Raw genomic sequence first — 21807 nt, 5'->3', positions numbered from 1 at the left:
TGAATATGTTTGGTGGTCAAGCAGCGTCTGTTCTCAATGGGTACTAGGCACCATTTAGCCTTTCTCAAATAAATATGTCCCTATGCTTGCGTTGTTTTCGGCTGTACAAACCATTCAAGTCGCAAAAAGGGTAAATGTTTTTTCAGAGTTCCTCGAGAAGTAATCAAGAAGGGCGGAAGAGTGCAAGATTTTACTAAAGACGACAAAAATGGCCCACACTCGAGTCGAAAAACGCATAAGTTTGCAGTGATCACTTTGTTAAAGATTTGTTTTGATATACTTTTGATATACTTTACTTGTCTAGTATTTCCCATTGAAGTATTATCTTGATATTATTTCCATCCGTCTATCCATCTTCTTCCACTTATCCGAAGTCGGGTCGCAGGGGCAGTAGCCTCGCGTAGGCAGAGAAGCCCATACTTTCCACTCCCCAGCTACTTCGTCCAGCTCTTCCCAGGGGATCCCGAGGCGTTGCCAGGCCAGCCGGTAAACATAGTCTTTCCAACGTGTCCTGGGTCTTCTCCGTGCCCTCCTATCGTTCGAGTTTCAAAACAAGCTGCAATTTCTACCCACAGTGCAAAGCCGCTTCTAAGATACTAACTCACCACCATTGTGGAAAATTAACTAACTTTCTTCCATGTAACTGGAGGACTAGAGGAAAATGAATGGCTAAGCATGCTACACAATACACACACACACACACGCACACACACACACACACGCACACACACACACGCACGCACGCACGCACGCACACACACACACACACACACACACACACACACACACACACACACACACTAAGCAGGACGACCGCTAAAGCTACAATGTCAAGGAGGTGTGAGCGATCCAGATGTCAATTCTATCGCTAACTAGTGTAGTATCAGTATATAAGGGATACTAACGTAATTAGAACAATGTTTTTTTCTTTTTCTTGTTATTTTTACAAAAAGAAAATGTATGGATGGTTTTTTGGATCGGTTTTGTTATTGTTTACAAACACAAGAAGTAAGTGTCTGGATACAGGAAGACTTTGAGGGCGAAACCGAAATATTTTATATTGAAGCCAGTAGTTTTGCTTTTGTTTTGTTACTGTGCACTAGCAACGCTATTTAGTTAAAAAACATGTATGTAGCATTCAATACCACAAAGGTAATACTTCATATGATTTACAACAATACTAGAAAAGTCTAAATTTAATAGGACAAGTTTTTTTGTTGTTGTTAAAAGTGTGATTATGTTTGATTTATTTAATGCAATAAAACATTTTCAGTTCGAGAATCTATTGCCAAAGGATCTGATCGGAATCGGAGGTCAATAATGTTGAATCGGAAGGTCCCTATTTTCAGTTTAATGCTCACAAATGTATTCTCCTAAATTCAGATTTTATTCTTTAAAATTGTTCAAGTTTACACCTGTAAAATGAAGACTTGAATACAAGTTACTGTGGCCCTTATGCACCATTGTATCTTACAGAGGAAGGTATGGATAACATATATAAATATTGTATGTTTGGAAGTATCCAACTTACTAACCAGCTGCCTTTTTAGGACACTTTTAAAAAGAGTTTAAAATGACTTAAGTCACTCGCAAGAAATGGAGTAGACTTTTATATACAGTAATACTCAATATGGGCAGCACGGTGGAAGAGGGGTTAGTGCGTCTGCCTCACAATACGAAGGTCCTGAGTAGTCTTGGGTTCAATCCCGGGCTCGGATCTTTCTGTGTGGAGTTTGCATGTTCTCCCCGTGACTGCTTGGGTTCCCTCTGGGTACTCCGGCTTCCTCCCACCTCCAAAGACATGCACCTGGGGATAGGTTGATTGGCAACACTAAATTGGCCCTAGTGTGTGAATGTGAGTGTGAATGTTGTCTGTCTATCTGTGTTGGCCCTGTGATGAGGTGGCGACTTGTCCAGGGTGTACACCGCCTTCCGCCCGATTGTAGATGGGCTCCAGCGCCCCCCGCGACCCCAAAGGGAATAAGCGGTAGAAAAATGGATGGATGGATGGTAATACTCAATATCTATCTGGGCTGCATATCACTTTGTGTCATTTACTGATACTGTTATTGTGTTATTTAACATTTACCTTGTTGACTTCCATGGTCCCAAACCTCTACCAATGAAACACACCATGTGCACATGCAGCATCCAAAGCAAAAAAACAAATGCCTCCATAAATGATCAACCTGACAAGATATGTCTTGATTTTTATGGGTCTTTGCTATTATTCCGGCCGTGTATGTGTCAACAGGACCAGCCGACGGTACTTCAAGTAGAGGCGGAAGAATGGGGCCTCGGATTGTTATGCACCGCTTGATTACACAACCGACATCCCCCAGAGCACCGTGCGGGGGGAGGAGGGGGTGGGGGGCGTAATGTTGTAACAAATAATATTTCTATTAAATAGGCTTTACTTTGCATTTTAATTAACGTGGGATTATTTTTTGTATTTAGAAATAATAGTACCAACTTCTTCTTTTTTTTTTTTTTTCTCCAACATTTGTGGCACTGGCGTGGCGCCCCCTGATGGACGGCGCCCTTAGCATTTGCCTATACGGCCTATGCCACGGGCCGGCCCTGGGTACAATGTACGTGCTGTAGTAACAATAGTACGTAGTAACGTGCATCTCTCATGTAGATGAATACCAGAACCCCCGTTAGGATGATACACAGACGACAAGCACGTTATAAAACAGTACTTGTAGGATTCCAACTAGGGTGTGTCTCGGAGGTTAGGTTTTGTTAGTGTTTCAAAGTAGGTCACTGGGTTATTGGAATGTTGATTCACAACCTGCGGGCACGGAAGATCATCTTAAAATGCCTCCTCAGGACATTTATGGTTTTTTACCATCCAAGAATGAATGCAAATATGACTGGAAACACTTGCCACATTCTTGGTCACGTTTGGAATGTGTTTATACTGTGTTATAAATGTACAGCTTTTATATTAACAACTTTAATAATGGCTGTTTTGTCATCTGCAAGCCATCAGTGTCACCTAAAATATATATTAAAAAACTTCATAAGTGTACCTTTAATAGACCCTTGGGGAACACCAGTGGATGATGGCGTTGGCACAGCTGGATCGCAGCTGTGGTGTTTAACTGAAGGAGTTTTGAATTAACCAACATTCAACATCTGTGGTAGCGTCGGCAAAGAATAATCCACTTGGTGGTGAGGTATGCTAGGAAATCCAGGCCGCACTTGGTCACACTTAAAATCTAAAAAAAATAGTGCAAGTGCTTTTGCAAGGCATACATTTCCTTTAAAGCCTGGTGACGCAGACGTCCTTTGCCACACCGCACTTGAAAGTTGCTGCTTCCCTACATAACGGATTTTTTAGGGATATTAACAATGTTTAAAGCATATTCTACAATATGTGGGTCTTAAATTAAGAATTTCCAAGCATGACAATGGTTAAACAAACTAAAAATATAAATACTACAGTAGTATTGGCCTCCAGAAGAGACTAAACTAATCAGAGCACGCTCTTCAGTATTGAGGCCACTGATTGGATTTTGGATTAAAACAAGTGTAAAGTTGACTAAAGGTTGTTATGTCATGTCTAGAGGGCTCTCATAATGTTGAAAAACATATTTAGAAGGTCTTAAACATTTTTTTGTGTTTTGGCTTTGAAAATATTTGATTCATAACTAAAGATTACTTTGCGGGAATTTCATTTATTGAGCTCACCAATTAATAGCAATAAACGAGGGATTACTGTAATCCCACAGTACCTGCGCATGCCAAAGTAACCGCTCATCACGTCAATTACCCTATTTTCCGAACTATAAACCGCCACTTTTTCCCCAAGCTTTTAACCCTGCGTCTTATACAAAGTTGCGGCTATCTATGGATTTGACTTTGCTAACGACTAAATTATGGAATTTTTTAAGCAAAGAAATCAAACAATGTACTAAAATGATCCACTTTAAGAAACTGTTCAAATTAAAAGTGTTTACAAAGTACAAGGAAGAAGAATCCTATAAACATCTTGAACTTTAATAAAAGAGGAGAAAATCTTATGTATCCCATAAAGGATGAATCAGATAATAAGTTTGACCAGCCGTTTTACTGCCTTTTTACAGGCGCCATTTGAAAACAATTAATTTATGTAAGTAAACTTTTTACAAACTATTTCTATATAAATATTTTTATTTAACAATGTACCAGTAATATCTGCGGCTAATAAATGAAAACATATTTTTTTAAATTCTAAAATGTAGTGGGTGCAGCTTATATACCAGTGCGGCTTATAGTCCGGAAATTATTTAGTATTTATAATTCTAACCACCACCTTTCACAATATAAATACGACTGACCCCAAAATAAGCCACAAAGTCAGAAAAGTTGCATAAACTGGATCAGATCAGCAAATTGGCATGTTTGACAGAGTTGTGACAGAAACAGAATTCAGGAAGATTTATGGATTATTAGGACCTTTGCCAGTTATTACTCTGTATTAAATACAAAGTCAATATTTCCCCCTCTTTTTACGCCCTGCAGATACGTGTCAGCCCTGACGACACCAGCCCGCCTCTCGCCAGTGGATTTCCGCTACTCCTTGCCCCCGCAGGTGCCTACCTTCCAGATCACCTCGCCCAACGCCAGCCACGCCATGTCCCTCCCTCCCGCTGTCCACAACCCGTACCCCCTGGAAGACGACCAGCCTCTGCTGCGCCGCTACCAAGTGCCCCTCCACGACGCCCAGTGCCAGGAGGCCTACCGGCAGCAGCGCCGCACCTATCTCAACGACAGCAGGGGCAGCCTACCCTCCAGCCCCTACCGGCTGGCGGACGACGAAGACTATGAGACCACCCAGGAGTATCTCTCTTCCAGAGAGCAACCAAAGAAAAGCGGGTCCAGCGCAACCAATAGCCGGCGCTGGAGGAGGTCCAGACTGAACGGCCACGTGGCCCCCCGCGGATACGAGGCCTCCCGGGAATACGGCTCCCGTAGCTGCCTAACAGGAAGCGAGTCGGAGGAGGACGGCGAGAGCACGCCCTTCCTCAGTATGCAGAACATGAACGCTGAGCCCTCCACCATCTACAGACCGGTGGACAGTCGGACTCCTCACTCGTCGGGGCGGCACAGTGGGCATGGCAACATGCAAACGAGACTCACACACACCCGCTCCAAACCGGACGCTACACCCCATTAGAGAGTGATCACGAACCCCGGGGGAAAGAAATCAACATAGTATAGACCTGCATCTATAAGAAATATTTTTATTTTATATAACTGACAGATATTCTAAACAAATGAAATATTTATTTTCATTTTAGCAAAAGTTGTCTACTAGTTAACAGCAAAGACTTTTTTATAGGGAAAACTCTATTTATATGTACATTTTGATTTACAGCATAAAACGATGTGCCAGTTTTTTCACACACAAAAAAAAATATAGAGTAATATTGTGGTGCCTTTTGCTGTTTGCCGATGCCAGAGGGCAAGTGGAGGTTTTTGTAGCCTTTCTTATACGAACGCATTTTTTTTTTTCATTTTTTTTTTTTTATACACATTGATTTTGTTTGTCTCCTCTCTGGTTGATTTTTTTTTCCTTTCTGTCCAAGTTGCCCTCTTCCATTATCATGCAATATAAACCACTGTCATCACAAAGTGTATGTTTACATCAGTGTAACTCACCCGTAGGGTTTAGCACTTGGGATCCAATAGAACGCCTGATTCATTAATACAATGTAGATCCGTTTTGTTTTGCCGTCTGGTTTGTTTGCGTGTGTGTGTGTGTGTGTGTGTGCGCGCAATGCATGTGCGGACATCCACAGAACCAGTGCTTTATCAGAACCCCCTCTCCCGCCCACTGACCTCCCTCCAAGTAGACGCAGGTGAAGCTGCGGTAGGTTGTGTTACGTTATGCAGGTCATTGCTTGATGTGTTTACAGCTATTCTCCCTGCCCCCATAAAGCCTCCCCCTGCTCCACCTCCTTGCCTTCCCTGCAGGCTTCCCTCATGTTAGCCTTTTATGAGGCCCACAAACACCGAGCCGCTTGGCACGGGCTGACCCCTGCCATCGGAGGTGGTGGGCGAAACAAAACCACCGCATCTGTTTCCACTCAGCTCCCCCATACCTCGTCATCCTTCTGTGTCCTTTCTGCTTTTTTGTGGTCTCTGTAAAAAGGCCACACAGTGTCTCAGGATTTCCACCCCTCATGTCCTTCCCTGAACATATACCACCGACACGTGGAATAGCTGTGAAAGGGATCATACAATGCAAAAATATGCAATCTTTCTATTTTGTTGTTTGAGGACATCCTTTTTCTAATAGGTGACTGTGCTGTGTGTGCCTGTAGTGTAGAATGATGCATATTTACACCACCAATTTTACTTCTTTAAAAAAAAAGCCATCTATCAAATTGTATCGTGCACATGATTGTTTTTATCATATGAGCGCTTTCACTTTTGCGTGCACTCTTCCAGTAAACGTCAAGTAGCATCCAAATAGCGTCTCCTCCGATAGTACTGTGTACCTGCCGCTTTGTCTTATTGACAGGTTTAGTCAAATCCAGTCTGACACAAGGAATCCAAACCATTAAGGCGCCCCCAAGATCGGTTTTGTTACTGTAACAGACCATTTGTTCTGCGCAGTGTGGTCTTTCAGGGCCGGCTCCTGGCAAAAACACTATGCGGTGGTTTGGGGCCATACATGATCAGAAAGGTTCTCAAGTCCATTTAGATGCGTATTGTTTGTATTGTCAACATTTGGAGCCTTGCAGCAACTTATAAAATCAAACCCTATGTTAAAGGGGGAAGAAACTAAATCTTGTTTAGGGTCACACAAAGTCTGGTTATACAGTAGGGAAGGGAATTCATGAGGCCTCATTCGTCGCGGTTTACCTGACACTTGAAACGTGAAAAATTGGAGCCACACGGCAGTAGAGTGTTGGATATCTTAAAATGTGTTTTGTGGCAATTCTAACTTTGACCACAGCGTCAGTTGCTATGTAGAGTGATGCTTTTCATCATTTTCAGCAAACTGCATTGCAAAATAATAAACCCCCTCTCTTTCGCTCACGCGAGATCCACCCAGGACTGGGGCCATATGAATCCCTTCCCTACTGTAATAGAGAATGTTTTTGGTCACTTGCAGATAACTTCCTCACCCTTCCCCAAAATAAGCAATTTTAGGTCCTACCAAGCACTCCCTGCAAGTCTCCTCTCTTTTAATCCTAAAATCCTCCTGACCTCCTTGACCTCCCTTGGCTTGAACCTCCTCTCCTCTGCATGTACTTGTGGTCAAGGTTAGATGGGTGCATGGTTTGAAAAAAACAAAAAAAAGGAAGAAAAAAAAAAGACAAAAGCAGCAGACTATTCTTTTCCAGTCATGGGAAGTGCATTTCATTTAACATTCAGCAATAAATAAACAAAAAAGACCCTTTCCCCTCCCCCTTGCTTCCATGTCATTCTTGGAATATGCTAGAAATAAAAGAAACAATGCCAGATTGTCATAGATTGTAAAATAAAATGAAAACTGATTCCACCTGTTCATATGAGGAAAATAAATCGTTATTCATATCATTTTATGATGGAGTTATTTCTGCTCTGCATCAGAAGTTCATATGAATGTGCACCAATCTATGAATGAACACACTAGTTGTTTATGTATCCCTGCAAATAATTGTTTCCTTAATACTATGACAGACTACATTCATATGCATGTAGTGGCTTAAACTACTCCCCGCTAAGTGGTAGCCATACTTCCAAAACCACACAGCAACTTGTGAATAGAAGGTAATGTAAGAAAAACAACCACACGTGTACACAATTCGCATGTTTACTCACATGTATAAGAAAAACAAATAGATTTGATTAAAATACCGTGTGACTAAGATGCATAAATGTAGAAAGAAGTGAAACCAATTCCAATTTAAATGTGCAGATTTAGTACATTAATAAACACCCGCTTCAATTCCACCCAACTTCTAACAGCTTACAGTAAATGAATGTGAGACACATGTTTAATGTTTAAAGGCAGAAAATGGAAAGTTTTATCGAAATATAACTAAAACATAGCTTGGCATGCTTTTTAAAAAAAAAGTTGCGACATAAAGTGAGTTTATTGGATGAGTAATTAGCTATGAGTGGTGTGAATAATTCATTGCTTGCAGAAGTAATATCTCAAGTGGCCGCTGAGCGTCGCTGTGTTGCTGAATTCACATGCCGCTGTGCCACAAGGTGACTTGTAAAAACGAGGACATTACGCGCTTGAGCGAACAATTGTCGTGACAATACGATAACGGCGAATATATAAAGTACACTTAATGTGTTCGAATTGACACTGTAAGTTTAGTCATGTTGTCGCAACCGAAGCTACAGTCAAATACCACTAAATAAGATGACAGAGATATTTACCAAGCGACCCTGAACGCACCATATCGGTTTACTGTAACTATAGTAGCAATTGGAAAGGTGTGTTGAAATATGGCTGGAATGCAGCCTTGTAGGCATGGATATTTGTAAAAAATTGCGACATAAAGAGGGTTAATTGGATGAGCAGGTACATAGCTTCGAGCTGTAATATTGCAAGTGGCCGCTGAATGTCGCTGTTCCACTGCACGGCGACTTGTAAAAATGGGGAGTTTTCACTCGTGAGCGAGCATTAGCCACAAAATTAGGGTGACAGTGAACATCAGATTGACCGTTTTTCTAATTGACATACACACGGTCAAACTATTAATGTGTAACTTGTTAGACTTGACCCAGACACTTTATCAACGCTGTCTCAACCGAGAAGAAATGGATGTTTACCAGGTGACTATGAATGCATCATAAAAGGTTAATGTTAAAATGACAGCTGCTAACTTGTTTACTGTTTGACTGCTGCCGCTAATGTTAGCTTGGTTCAGTTTTGGCCTTGTGGCTAAAGGAGAGCAGTTAATGACTTATAAGAAAGCTTAGTTTGTTTTATGCACTTACTAAGCCACTGAATGACAATTAAACTTCTGATGCAGGTATGTAATATTTTGGAATTGAACAGTTTGCCAAACAGTTCTCACTTCCAAGTGTGTAATCATACCTCAGGTGTGTCTAAACCAGTGGTTCTTAACCTTGTTGGAGGTACCGAACCCCACCAGTTTCATATGCACATTCACCAAACCCTTCTGTAGTGAAAAATAAAATGTTTTTTTTTTTTTTTAAATTCAAGAAAAGGTTATAGTTTTTTTTACTGGTGCACAAAATGAACCGTGCATGAACATCACCTTGTTCAAAGAACAAAACCAACACAGTGCATGAACTCACAACAAATTACACACCTAACACACATTACCATGAATTGATTAACGTGGACCCCGACTTAAACAAGTTGAAAAACTTATTCGGGTGTTACCGTTTAGTGGTCAATTGTACGGAATATGTACTGTACTGTGTAAACTGTACTGTTTCATATAATGTATTCTCTTCCTTTGCAATCTACTAGTAAAAGTTTCAATCAATCAATCAAAAAACCTGCAAATCAGATGGAAAATTAGAGGGCACATTGTTTGGGGGTATCCATTATACGCCAATAAGGAGAAGTTTTTACTTACGCAATAAGTCGGATGTGTCTTTACCTCCGTGGCGGAGGCTCCGCCGAACCCCTGAGGCCGACTCACCGAACTCCTAGGGTTCGATCGAACACAGGTTAAGAACCACTGGTCTTAACGTTGTTTTAGGAATAGGCAAAGGATGTGGAGGCCTTTTTAAAATGTGTAATTGTGTACTTTGAGCAGATATGTTATATGTTGTAGGGGCGGTGTTTTTGGACCTCAGGAAAGCATTTGATACGGTAAATCATTCTGTTCTTTTTAACAAGCTCACAAAATTTAACTTCTCTCAAAAAGCTGTGAACTGCATTGAATCGTATGCACGATCGAACACAATCTGTATCAGTTAACAACTGCAGATCTGACTCTCTTAGGCTAACCTCCGGAGTCCCTCCGGGGTCAATTTTAGGCCCCCTTTTATTTAGACTCTATATTAATGATTTGCCCACTGTTTGTCCTGAAGCTGAATGCTTAATGTATGCAGACGACACGGTTTTCTTCCTTCATGGTCACACCAAAGACATTGTTGCTGCTAAACTCACTAAAACAATGTCTTATGTTACAACTTGGTTGCAGGAGTGCTGTCTGCAGCTAAACGTTTCTAAAACTGTGGGCATATATGTAACTAAAACAAAAAAAGTATCATATGACCCCGACATACATATTAATGGAGAAAGAATACAAATTGTCAGCCAATAGGAATATATTGGATTCATAATAGATTCAGAGCTTTCATTTAAAGCTCATATTGACAAATTGTGTAAAATAATCAAGTTTAATCTCGCAAATTTTCGTGCAGTTCGAAATGAAATGTCAACTGAAGCTGCAAAATTGTATTTGCATTCGATGATTTTTAGCCACTTCAACTATTGCCTTACCAGCTGGTCTCAGACTGGTCAGAGTTTAAAAAAAACATTGGAAATATTGTACAAAGAAGCAATTAAGGTTATGGATAAAAAAAAACCTAGGCACTATCATCACTGTGCCATTCTAAAAAAAAAAAAAATACAGTATTTTAATCTGGGACAGTCTTTACACATTTACAGACTTAATACTGACCTATAAAGTACTGCAATTGGCTCCAGATCCTCTGGCAGAGATCATCAGCCAAAGAAACAGCCGTGAGCGTGTCACTCGAGGCTCTGTCAGAGGTGACTGTTATATTCCTCTGCGCAGGAGCACTTTCAGTAAGTCGGCCTGGTCAGTAAGGAGTGCAAATGTGTGGAACTCAATAACTGAGGAGGTTAAACTGGTCACACACAAAAATAAAAAATGTGGCTTATCAACTCCTACAGCTGCCAGCACTAAAAGATGAGCCTGTTTTGATGCTAAGATACATGTTATGTTGTGATGTTGTATTTTATTTTTTATCATATTGTATATGTATTGTGTGCTATTTTCTTTTTCTCTCTTTTTCTTTTTTTTCTTTTAAATTGTAATTTTACTGCCTTTTTACATCATGGCCAGGGGACTACAGATGAAAACTAGCCTTCTGGCTAATTCTGGCTTTTTTAACCATGTGTAGTCATGTGTTTTATGAAATTGCATTGTCCCCTTTGAAATAAACTAATCTAATCTAATCTAATAGATTTTTTATTCACACAACCTTTTTGTGATAGATGACGAGGCATATTACGCTGGAACCCATTTAGTTGACCAACCAACTCATCAATTCCCTGACAGTCCACCATGTTATTTTAGTTACTTATAGGGGAACTGCACTTTATGGAATTTTGCCTATCATTCACAATCTTAATGGAAGACAAGAACACATATGTTTTCCTTTTGTTAATGCATTCTAAATATTAAATAAATGCGATCAAAAGTCTGCTTACAATGGAACCAATGCCTATAATTGCTCAAAAAAACATCCAAACACCTCCATTAGAGTACACTGTAAGTATACATGTAATGCAGTAACAGGCATATTTATGATAACGTGTCATAGTTACGTATTTTGATCATTTCAAGCATTCGGCGGCACATTAATTTAAAAAACGCATCACAACGTTTTCTTTCGACAATATCACTGATTACTACTCACTGCAGATATCATGAGAGCCATCAAATATAATAGAACATCACTTACTGTACAATGTCTGTTGTCACTAGGAGCCAACTGCAAGGATGTTTATATATTCCCATTTAAATAAAGAATGGCTCTTAATCCATGCATAGAAAAAAGGGGGGTGGAACCAAACGCAGACCGAGCGTCTCTTTTTGTCTTTCTCTGCATTTGTGGGTCTAAATTGGATGCCAAAGTTGACCAACTCATCAGGTAATGTCCTCATCCTTCTACTATCCCTGTGAGAGGCATTATTTATGATCTGGAATAAACTTTTGCGAGCTCAGAGGTGTGAAAGCAGCTTACCAGCGGCTGATGTCAATACAGCAGCACAAACTTTTATCATGGCGCCGCTAAAAATACTTTGTCTGCGTTTGCGCTTGTAACAACAATATTGCTCATACTTAAGTTAACATTCAAGTCATGAAATGTAAATGGAGTATTATTGGCGCACTTCGGATGTTTTTTAGAGAGATTTATAAGCGGAAGAGGGGACGTTTTTGGCTCCATTATCAGCTGACTTCTTATGTACATTTATTTATGAGTTAAATTGGAATTAGAGATGTCGATAAATGCGTTAAAATGTAATTTTGGAAATTATCGGTATCGTTTTTTTAATTATCGGTATCGTTTTTTATTTTTATTTTTATTTATTTTATTTTTTATTAAATCAACATAAAAAACACAAGATACACTTACAATTATTGCACCAACCCAAAAAACCTCCCTCCCCCATTTACACTCATTCACACTCAATCACACAAAAGGGTTGTTTCTTTCTGTTATCAATATTCTGGTTCCTACATTATATATCAATATAGATCAATACAGTCTGCAAGGGATACAGTCCGTAAGCACACATGATTGTGTGTGCTGCTGGTCCACTAATAGTACTAACCTTTAACAGTTAATTTTACTAATTTTCATTAATTACTAGTTTCTATGTAACTGTTTTTATATTGTTTTACTTTCTTTTTTATTCAAGAAAATGTTTTTAATTTATTTATCTTATTTTATTTTATAATAAAAAAAAAAAAAAGTACCTTATCTTCACCATACCTGGTTGTCCAAATTAGGCATAATTATGTGTTAATTCCACGACTGTATATATCGGTTGATATCGGTATCGGTTGATATCGGTATCGACAAATAAAGAGTTGGACAATATCGGAATACAGGATATCAGCAAAAAGCCATTATCGGACGTCCCTAGTTAGAATGCATACAAAAATACATCCATCGTCTTGTTTTGTAATGATTGTGAGAGATAGGCAAAAATAAAGTGCAGTTCCCCTTGAAAATGGCCGACTTCAGCAACGTTGACATATTATAGGCAAGGGTTCTCCAACCAGTTGCTCGCCAGCTGATTTTGAGTTGCTCACCAAAGGGTCAAAATTCCCTTTTTTTTTATAACTGTTCAATCCAGACATATTTACTGACAAAATACCATGAATTAGGATTAAAAACAAAGATACTGAAGATTTGCTGTCTAAATAAAGTACAATTTTAATGTTACCAGTCGTAAAAATAAAACACAAAACCCTTTTTTTGTTTTGTATAAGTAGCTTGAATCATGCACCAGAAAGACATGCATAACATGTTTATATTTTATTTTAATATTCAGTCGGGAAGAGATTCATATGGCCCCATTCCTGGTTGGATCTCGTGTGAGAGGAAGAGGGGGGTTAATAATTTTGCAATGCAGTCTTTTGAAAATGATAGAGCGCGCCGCTCTAGATATCAACTGATGCTTTGGTCAAAGTTGGAATTGCCACAAAACATATCTTAAGATATTCAACACTCTACTGCCATCTGGCAGTTAAAGTGTATAGTGCACCCCCCCCCCCCCCCCCCATTTGCAACGTTTCATGTGTCAGGTAAACCGTGACGAATGGGGCCATATACATCTCATTCCTACTCTGAAATGTTAGTTGTGGATTCCGACATTTTTTAAAATGCTCTGGCAAAATAACCTAATTCTCTTTGTTTTGGTTAATTGTTATGGAAATAAATGTTGTAAAACAAGTAGCTCTTGGCCATTTTTATTTTGTAAAAGTAGCTCTCAGAAGAAAAAATGTTGGAGACCCCTGCTGTAGGCCAACATGGTCAAGTGCTTCTGTCAGCATAATAGACATCCAAAAGGGTTGTTTCTATGACAAATCAGTCTGTTTATGTCGATGTGTGTTGCAGCATTGTCAACTTCATCATTGTTGTTTTTAGACTGAAGCTGCACAGATCTTCGGGATAAGACTAAAGATCCTTTCCTTTGTCGCAGTGGACTTCTAAGCCGTTCTTTCATCCTCACTAACACAATTTCACCAATGGTGGAAAACAAACTGTAGTATGTTAAAAAAATCCTTTATTATCGCCCATTCTCCTCATTTCTCTGGTGAAAGTCCCAAGTACATGTGCTAGCAATGGCTTACTTCAGTTACAGTATTTCAAAAAACGATTATGTTGACAACCACTTATGTCGGCGTAAGTCAGCCAATCCAAAACATGTCGACTTAAAGCTACAGCTTGCAGCCGGCTTACATTTTATTTTTACAGACAAAAATATTTCAGACATATTTCTTACTATAAATGTCTCTACATTACACTTGTCGTACTTTTAAAGTGTGGTGTTCTCTGCACCCCAACATACCTAAAGGTTGCTATCTGTGATTTGCTTTGCACACAAATGTTCAAGAGAACACAGATATGCAAGCTGTAGAAGCATTTTAATGTATAGAGAACGTTCTTTTAAACATGTTTTTTTTTTTTTTTTTAATACAAAATATTGTGAGTCCAGAACAACATGATTGTCTTCATTGTGTTGACTTGTCTATAAAGCAAGCATCACCGTCTCAATATTCCAGCAGTCAGTCAGGACATTAAAGTCATATGTAAATCACAGTAGCAAAACAAGAAGCATCATGCACTCCTATTTCCGTTAACGTGCCAGCATAGCATCGTGATGCCTTCAGATGACCTGCTTCAAGAGATTTGCCTGGGTGTCCTGCAGAACGACTGCTTCATTTGCTGAGTTTTTGGAGATTCTCCCCGACCCCCTGACATTTTATAAATGCATAAATATGTTGTAATAACTTTGCTTAAGTTTTTGAAGTAATACAATTCACTTACCTGTCTTCCACATCTTGTACTGTGTCAGGAAGCGGTGATCCAAGAGTCTCTGGGAGGAATATGGCAGCCACGCCACTAATGATGGGCGCTCCTCCATAGATCAAACCAGGCAGCCAAGGTATGTAGTCGCCACTCAGAAGCACCATAGGGGCCACCATAGCTCCCACGCGGGCAGTCATTGATACCCAGCCCATTCCATTCTGACTGAGGTAGAAATGTATTTTCTTTACATTGTTATGCCATTCATAGTCTTCTGTATCATGACATCATTATCCATTATTATATAGTTTTTACTCTTTGTCAGCGTTGTTCATTCCAAAGAGTAGTGTAACGATACCAATATTTTGGTACTGGTACTAAAATTATTTCGATACTTTTCGGTACTTTTCTAAATAAAGGGGACCACAAAAAAATGGCATTATTGGCTTTATTTTAACTAAAAATCTTAGGGTACATTAAACATATGTTTCTTATTGCAGTTAAATCCTTAATTAAAATAGTGAACATACACGACAACCTGTCTTTTAGTAGTAAGTAAACAAACAAATGCTCCTAATTAGTCAGCTGACATGCAGTAACATATTGTGTCATTTATATTATATTATTTTGTCAACATTATTAAGGACAAGTGGTAGAAAATTAATTATTAATCTACTTGTTCATTTACTCTTAAGATCTGCACACTTTCTCTTTTAATATGTTCTGTCTACACTTTTGTTAAAATGTAATAACCACTTATTCTTCTGTTTGATACTTTACATTAGTTTTGGATGATACCACACATTTGGGTATTAATCCGATACCAAGTAGTTACAGGATCATACATTGGTCATATTCAAAGTCCTCATGTGTCCAGGGACATATAGTATTTCCTGAGTTTAAACATAATATAAATTAAAAAAAAAAACGAAAGATGATGTTGTGATGCCAAAAAATAACGACGTAATCATAGTCGTATCGACTAGATACGTGACTGTACGGTACTTGATATCATTACAGTGGATGTTAGGTGTCGATCCACCAATGGCGTTTGTTTACATTTTGATGCCGGTGAGCTACTGTGTGTAGTGAAGCATGTTTAGCTATTCCTCGTCCTGCAGGGATGATACTTGTAAGAAACGTACTTTATTTGTCGCCAAAGAGGCGAGGATTACCGTATTTTTCGGAGTATAAGTCACTCAGGAGTATAAGTCGCACCGGCCGAAAATGCATAATAAAGAAGGAAAAAAACATATATAAGTCGCACTGGAGTATAAGTCGCATTTTTGGGGGAAATTTATTTGATAAAACCTAACACCAAGAATAGACATTTGAAAGGTAATTTAAAATAAATAAAGAATAGTGAACAACAGGCTGAATAAGTGTACGTTATATGACGCATAAATAACCAACTGAGAACGTGCCTGGTATGTTAACGTAACATATTATGATAAGAGTCATTCAAATAACTATAACATATAGAACATGCTATACGTTTACCAAACAATCTGTCACTCCTAATCGCTAAATCTGATGAAATATTATACGTCTAGTCTCTTACGTGAATGAGCTAAATAATATTATTTGATATTTTACGGTCTCCTCTCTGAGCTGCCACCTTAACATGGTAGAGGAGTTTGCGTGTCCCAATGATCCTAGGAGCTATGTTGTCCGGGGGCATAAAGGGTCTCCCAAGACAAACTGGTCCTAGGTGAGGGATCAGACAAAGAGCAGCTCGAAGACCTCCATGAAATATAAAAAACAAGGACCCAGATTTCCCTCGCCCGGACGCGGGTCACCGGGGCCCCCCTCTGGAGCCAGGCCCGGAGGTGGGGCACGATGGCGAGCGCCTGGTGGCCGGGCCTGTCCCCATGGGGCCCGGCCGGGCACAGCCCGAAGAGGCAACGTGGGTCCCCCTCCAATGGGCTCACCACCCATAGCAGGGGTCATAGAGGTCGGGTGCGATGTGAGCTGGGCGGCAGCCGAAGGCAGGGCACTTGGCGGTCCGATCCTCGGCTACAGAAGCTAGCTCTTGGGACGTGGAACGTCACCTCGCTGGGGGGGAAGGAGCCTGAGCTAGTGCGCGAGGTGGAGAAGTTCCGGCTAGACATAGTCGGACTCACTTCGACGCACAGCAAGGGCTCTGGAACCAGTTCTCTCGAGAGGGGCTGGACTCTCTTCCACTCTGGCGTTGCCGGCAGTGAGAGGCCACGGGCTGGGGTGGCAATTCTTGTTTCCCCCCGGCTCAGAGCCTGTACGTTGGAGTTCAACCCGGTGGACGAGAGGGTAGCTTCCCTCCGCCTTCGGGTGGGGGAACGGGTCCTGACTGTGGTTTGCGCTTACGCGCCAAACCGCAGCTCAGAGTACCCACCCTTTTTGGATTCACTCGAGGGAGTACTTGAGAGTGCTCCCCCGGGTGATTCCCTCGTTCTACTGGGGGACTTCAATGCTCATGTTGGCATCGACAATAAAACCTGGAGAGGCGTGATTGGGAAGAATGGCTGCCCGGATCTGAACCCGAGTGGTGTTTTGTTATTGGACTTTTGTGCCCGTCACAGATTGTCCATAACGAACACCATGTTCAAACATAAGGGTGTCCATATGTGCACTTGGCACCAGGACACCCTAGGCCGCAGTTCCATGATCGACTTTGTCGTTGTGTCATCGGATTTGCGGCCTCATGTTTTGGACACTCGGGTGAAGAGAGGGGCGGAGCTTTCTACCGATCACCACCTGGTGGTGAGTTGGCTGCGATGGTGGGGGAGGATGCCGGACAGACCTGGCAGGCCCAAACGCATTGTGAGGGTTTGCTGGGAACGTCTGGCAGAGTCTCCTGTCAGAGAGAGTTTCAATTCCCACCTCCGGAAGAACTTTGAACATGTCACGAGGGAGGTGCTGGACATTGAGTCCGAATGGACCATGTTCCGCGCTTCTATTGTCGAGGCGGCTGATTGGAGCTGTGGCCGCAAGGTAGTTGGTGCTTGTCGTGGCGGTAATCCTAGAACCCGTTGGTGAACACCGGCGGTGAGGGATGCCGTCAAGCTGAAGAAGGAGTCCTATCGGGTTCTTTTGGCTCATAGGACTCCTGAGGCAGCGGACAGGTACCGACAGGCCAAGCGGTGTGCGGCTTCAGCGGTCGCAGAGGCAAAAACTCGGACATGGGAGGAGTTCGGGGAAGCCATGGAAAACGACTTCCGGACGTCTTCGAAGCAATTCTGGACCACCATCCGCCGCCTCAGGAAGGGGAAGCAGTGCACTATCAACGCCGTGTATGGCGAGGATGGTGTTCTGCTGACCTCGACTGCGGATGTTGTGGATCGGTGGAGGGAATACTTCGAAGACCTCCTCACCAACACATCTTCCTATGAGGAAGCAGTGCCTGGGGAGTCTGTGGTGGGCTCTCCTATTTCTGGGGCTGAGGTTGCTGAGGTACTTAAAAAGCTCCTTGGTGGCAAGGCCCCAGGGGTAGATGAGATCCGCCCGGAGTTCCTTAAGGCTCTGGATGCTGTGGGGCTGTCTTGGTTGACAAGACTCTGCAGCATCGCGTGGACATCAGGGGCAGTGCCTCTGGATTGGCAGACCGGGGTGGTGGTTCCTCTCTTTAATAAGGGGAACCGGAGGGTGTGTTCTAACTATCGTGGGATCACACTCCTCAGCCTTCCCGGTAAGGTCTATTCAGGTGTACTGGAGAGGAGGCTACGCCGGATAGTCGAACCTCGGATTCAGGAGGAACAGTGTGGTTTTCGTCCTGGTTGTGGAACTGTGGACCAGCTCTATACTCTCGGCAGGGTCCTTGAGGGTGCATGGGAGTTTGCCCAACCAGTCTACATGTGTTTTGTGGACTTGGAGAAGGCATTCGACCGTGTCCCTCGGGAAGTCCTGTGGGGAGTGCTCAGAGAGTATGGGGTATCGGACTGTATGATTGTGGCAGTCCGCTCCCTGTATGCTCAGTGCCAGAGCTTGGTCCGCATTGCCGGCAGTAAGTCGGACACGTTTCCAGTGAGGGTTGGACTCCGCCAAGGCTGCCCTTTGTCACCGATTCTGTTCATAACTTTTATGGACAGAATTTCTAGGCGCAGTCAAGGCGTTGAGGGGATCCGGTTTGGTGGCTGCAGGATTAGGTCTCTGCTTTTTGTAGATGATGTGGTCCTGATGGTTTCATCTGGCCAGGATCTTCAGCTCTCACTGGATCGGTTCGCACCCGAGTGTGAAGCGACTGGGATGAGAATCAGCACCTCCAAGTCCGAGTCCATGGTTCTCGTCCGGAAAAGGGTGGAGTGCCATCTCCGGGTTGGGGAGGAGATCTTGCCCCAAGTGGAGGAGTTCAAGTACCTCGGAGTCTTGTTCACGAGTGGGGGAAGAGTGGATCGTGAGATCGACATGCGGATCGGTGCGGCGTCTTCAGTAATGCGGACGCTGTATCGATCCGTTGTGGTGAAGAAGGAGCTGAGCCGGAAGGCAAAGCTCTCAATTTACCGGTCGATCTACGTTCCCATCCTCACCTATGGTCATGAGCTTTGGGTTATGACCGAAAGGACAAGATCACGGGTACAAGCGGCCGAAATGAGTTTCCTCCGCCGGGTGGCGGGGCTCTCCCTTAGAGATAGGGTGAGAAGCTCTGCCATCCAGGGGGAGCTCAAAGTAAAGCCGCTGCTCCTCCACATTGAGAGGAGCCAGATGAGGTGGTTCGGGCATCTGGTCAGGATGCCACCCGAACGCCTCCCTAGGGAGGTGTTTAGGGCACGTCCGACCGGTAGGAGGCCGCGGGGAAGACCCAGGACACGTTGGGAAGACTATGTCTCCCGGCTTTGCCTGGGAACACCTCGGGGTCCCACAGGAAGAGCTGGACGAAGTGGCTGGGGAGAGGGAAGTCTGGGCTTCCCTGCTTAGGCTGCTGCCCCCGCGACCCGACCTCGGATAAGCGGAAGAAGATGGATGGATGGATGGATATTTTACGGTAATGTGTTAATAATTTCACACTTAAGTCGCTCCTGAGTATAAGTCGCACCCCTGGCCAAATTATGAAAAAAACTGCAACTTATAGTCCGGAAAATACGGTAGTGATTTAGAAGTTGCTAAAACACTGCCGACAGCGGATGGACGTTAGCCGCTAGCTAGCCATGTTTTAAAGCACCTCTTCCTTGATTGATTGATTTGATTGAGACTTTTATTAGTAGGTTGCACAATGAAGTACATATTCCGTACAATTGACCACTAAATGGTAGCACCCGAATAATTTTTTTAACTTGTTTAAGTCGTTGTTGTTGTTTAAGTTGATTCATGATACAGATATATACTATCAGGTATATACTATCATCATAATACAGTCATCCATCCATCCATCCATTTTCTACCGCTTATTCCCTTAGGGGTCGCGGGGGGCGCTGGAGCCTATCTCAGCTACAATCGGGCGGAAGGCGGGGTACACCCTGGACAAGTCGCCACCTCATAGCAGGGCCAACACAGATAGACAGACAACATTCATCAGAGTCACAATCATCAGAGTATATACATTGAATTATTTACATTATTTACAATCCGGGGTGTGGGATGTGGAGGGGGGCGGGGGGTTACGTTTGGTTGTTATCATCACTTCAGTCATCAACAATTGTATCATCAGAGAAATGGACATTGAAACAGTGTAGGTCTGACTTGGTAGGATATGTACAGCAAGTAGTGGATATAGAGAGAGAGATTAGAAAGCATAAGAAAAAGTATATACATTTGATTATTAACAATCCGGGGAGGGTGTTAGTTTAGGTTTGAAGTTGCCTGGAGGTTCTTTTAGTTCAGTTTTGAAGGAGGATAGAGATGCCCTTTCTTTTCTCTCCTGAGGGCGTGTTATAACTTCACCTTTATTGTTAGTTTTTAAGCCAAAATGCATCCGTTCTCCCTTTTCTGTCTACACACTGTGTCTGCTTGTAAGTACTCCGTGATTGTGTGCGACCAAACATGCTCGTCTGCTCGTAAAACCAGCAATGTCACGACGTGACTTCGACGCGGTGCGGGGGGGTGCGGGACCGGTACGTTTCAGAGACGGTATCGTGCCAAAAATGATTAATTAGTATCGCGGTACTATACTAATACCGGTATATCGTACAACCCTACCAAAGAGTGATCCGGAAAATGTGTTAAGATCCCAATTTGAACAGGAATCGTAAAAGAGGCCTTAAATTCCTACTAGAATAAATTATCGGATTTTAAGCCGCTAAGCCACAAGATTTATCAATTACAAATACTGCCTCAGTTTGCACTCGGACAACTTTACCGCGAGGGGCTGTCAAAAGAAAGACTTCAGGGTAAACACTAAGGTGAGTGTAAAGTCAACCTTTTTAACTTCATCCTGTGCCATGTCTCCAGTAAATGAGTTGTTTTAGTCTTTGTGAGTGCATTTGAAACTTCACTTTTACTTCCCGCTGGATCGACATCGTTCAAGGATGGAGACAGGCTAGCTGTTTGCTTCAGGCTAACCAGCACCCGACCAGACTCCCCCACCCCAAAAACATACTTTGCAGGTCAACAAACGGGGCAAAAATGTGCCTTTCGAAGTGTTAATGTGCGAGGAGTGTTCAAAAGGAGTCTTTTGGAGAAGTAGCTGACAAGTTAGCAAGTGTCACTCGCATCGCTGACAGTGACGTCATCACCATCATTGTTTACTGAAGCAGAGATGCTGACTGTGCGTTATGATACAAGCGCATGCGTCGCCAGGCTTTGCTTTTTATCAATAGACTTATCAGATTTAATTTTTTATTATCTATAGCAGGGGTGTCAAAAGTGTGGTCCTGAGGCCATCTGCGGCCCGCAGCTAATATTTAAAGGCCCACGGCACATTTTAAAAATACTATTAAAATAAATAAAAACATAACAAAAGTGGAATAAAAAAGCTTAGAGGTGAAATGTAATTTAGAAAAAGTTGCAATGTTGACTAATAAAACAAAGCTGTTTTTTTTCTTTAAAACTGTCATTGCTCAAAACATAATATTGAATCTAAATAAATGTTTTTATGAATTATTGACCTATCCAAGGCTACAATTACTTCACATTAAATATTCCACTTTGAAGAATATATTTCGTGGAAGATTTTGCATATTTTGT

The 21807-nt window shown here is 42.0% G+C and overlaps 2 protein-coding genes and 1 long non-coding RNA gene across 3 annotated transcripts in view; 2 read left to right on the top strand and 1 right to left on the bottom strand.

Moving 5' to 3' along the window:
* Positions 1-7845, top strand: part of nrg2a (neuregulin 2a) — a 236168-nt gene extending 228323 nt beyond the window's left edge. The window contains exon 12 of the mRNA XM_072913761.1: positions 4510-7845. Within this exon, the coding sequence (XP_072769862.1) occupies positions 4510-5164 (655 nt within the window). The 3' untranslated portion in view covers positions 5165-7845. The remainder of the gene's footprint in view (positions 1-4509) is intronic.
* Positions 7846-8372: 527 nt separating this feature from the next.
* On the top strand, positions 8373-14853 carry LOC140679027 (uncharacterized). Its single transcript, XR_012050605.1, has 3 exons — positions 8373-8772; positions 9750-9787; positions 14762-14853. It is a non-coding gene; the product is annotated as an uncharacterized lncRNA (long non-coding RNA).
* Positions 13953-21807, bottom strand: part of slc22a6l (solute carrier family 22 member 6, like) — a 31814-nt gene continuing 23959 nt past the window's right edge. Inside the window, exons 10-11 of the mRNA XM_061962452.2 lie at positions 14734-14937; positions 13953-14660 (exon numbers count right to left, since the gene is read on the bottom strand). Coding sequence (XP_061818436.1) covers positions 14573-14660; positions 14734-14937 — 292 coding nt within the window. The 3' untranslated portion in view covers positions 13953-14572. The remainder of the gene's footprint in view (positions 14661-14733; positions 14938-21807) is intronic.

Source organism: Nerophis lumbriciformis, linkage group LG09 (genome assembly GCF_033978685.3).
Source record: "Nerophis lumbriciformis linkage group LG09, RoL_Nlum_v2.1, whole genome shotgun sequence".
Taxonomy (NCBI): Eukaryota; Metazoa; Chordata; class Actinopteri; order Syngnathiformes; family Syngnathidae; genus Nerophis; species Nerophis lumbriciformis.
Note: the sequence above shows the minus strand (reverse complement) of the source record. Positions and strands in the feature narration are given on the sequence as shown.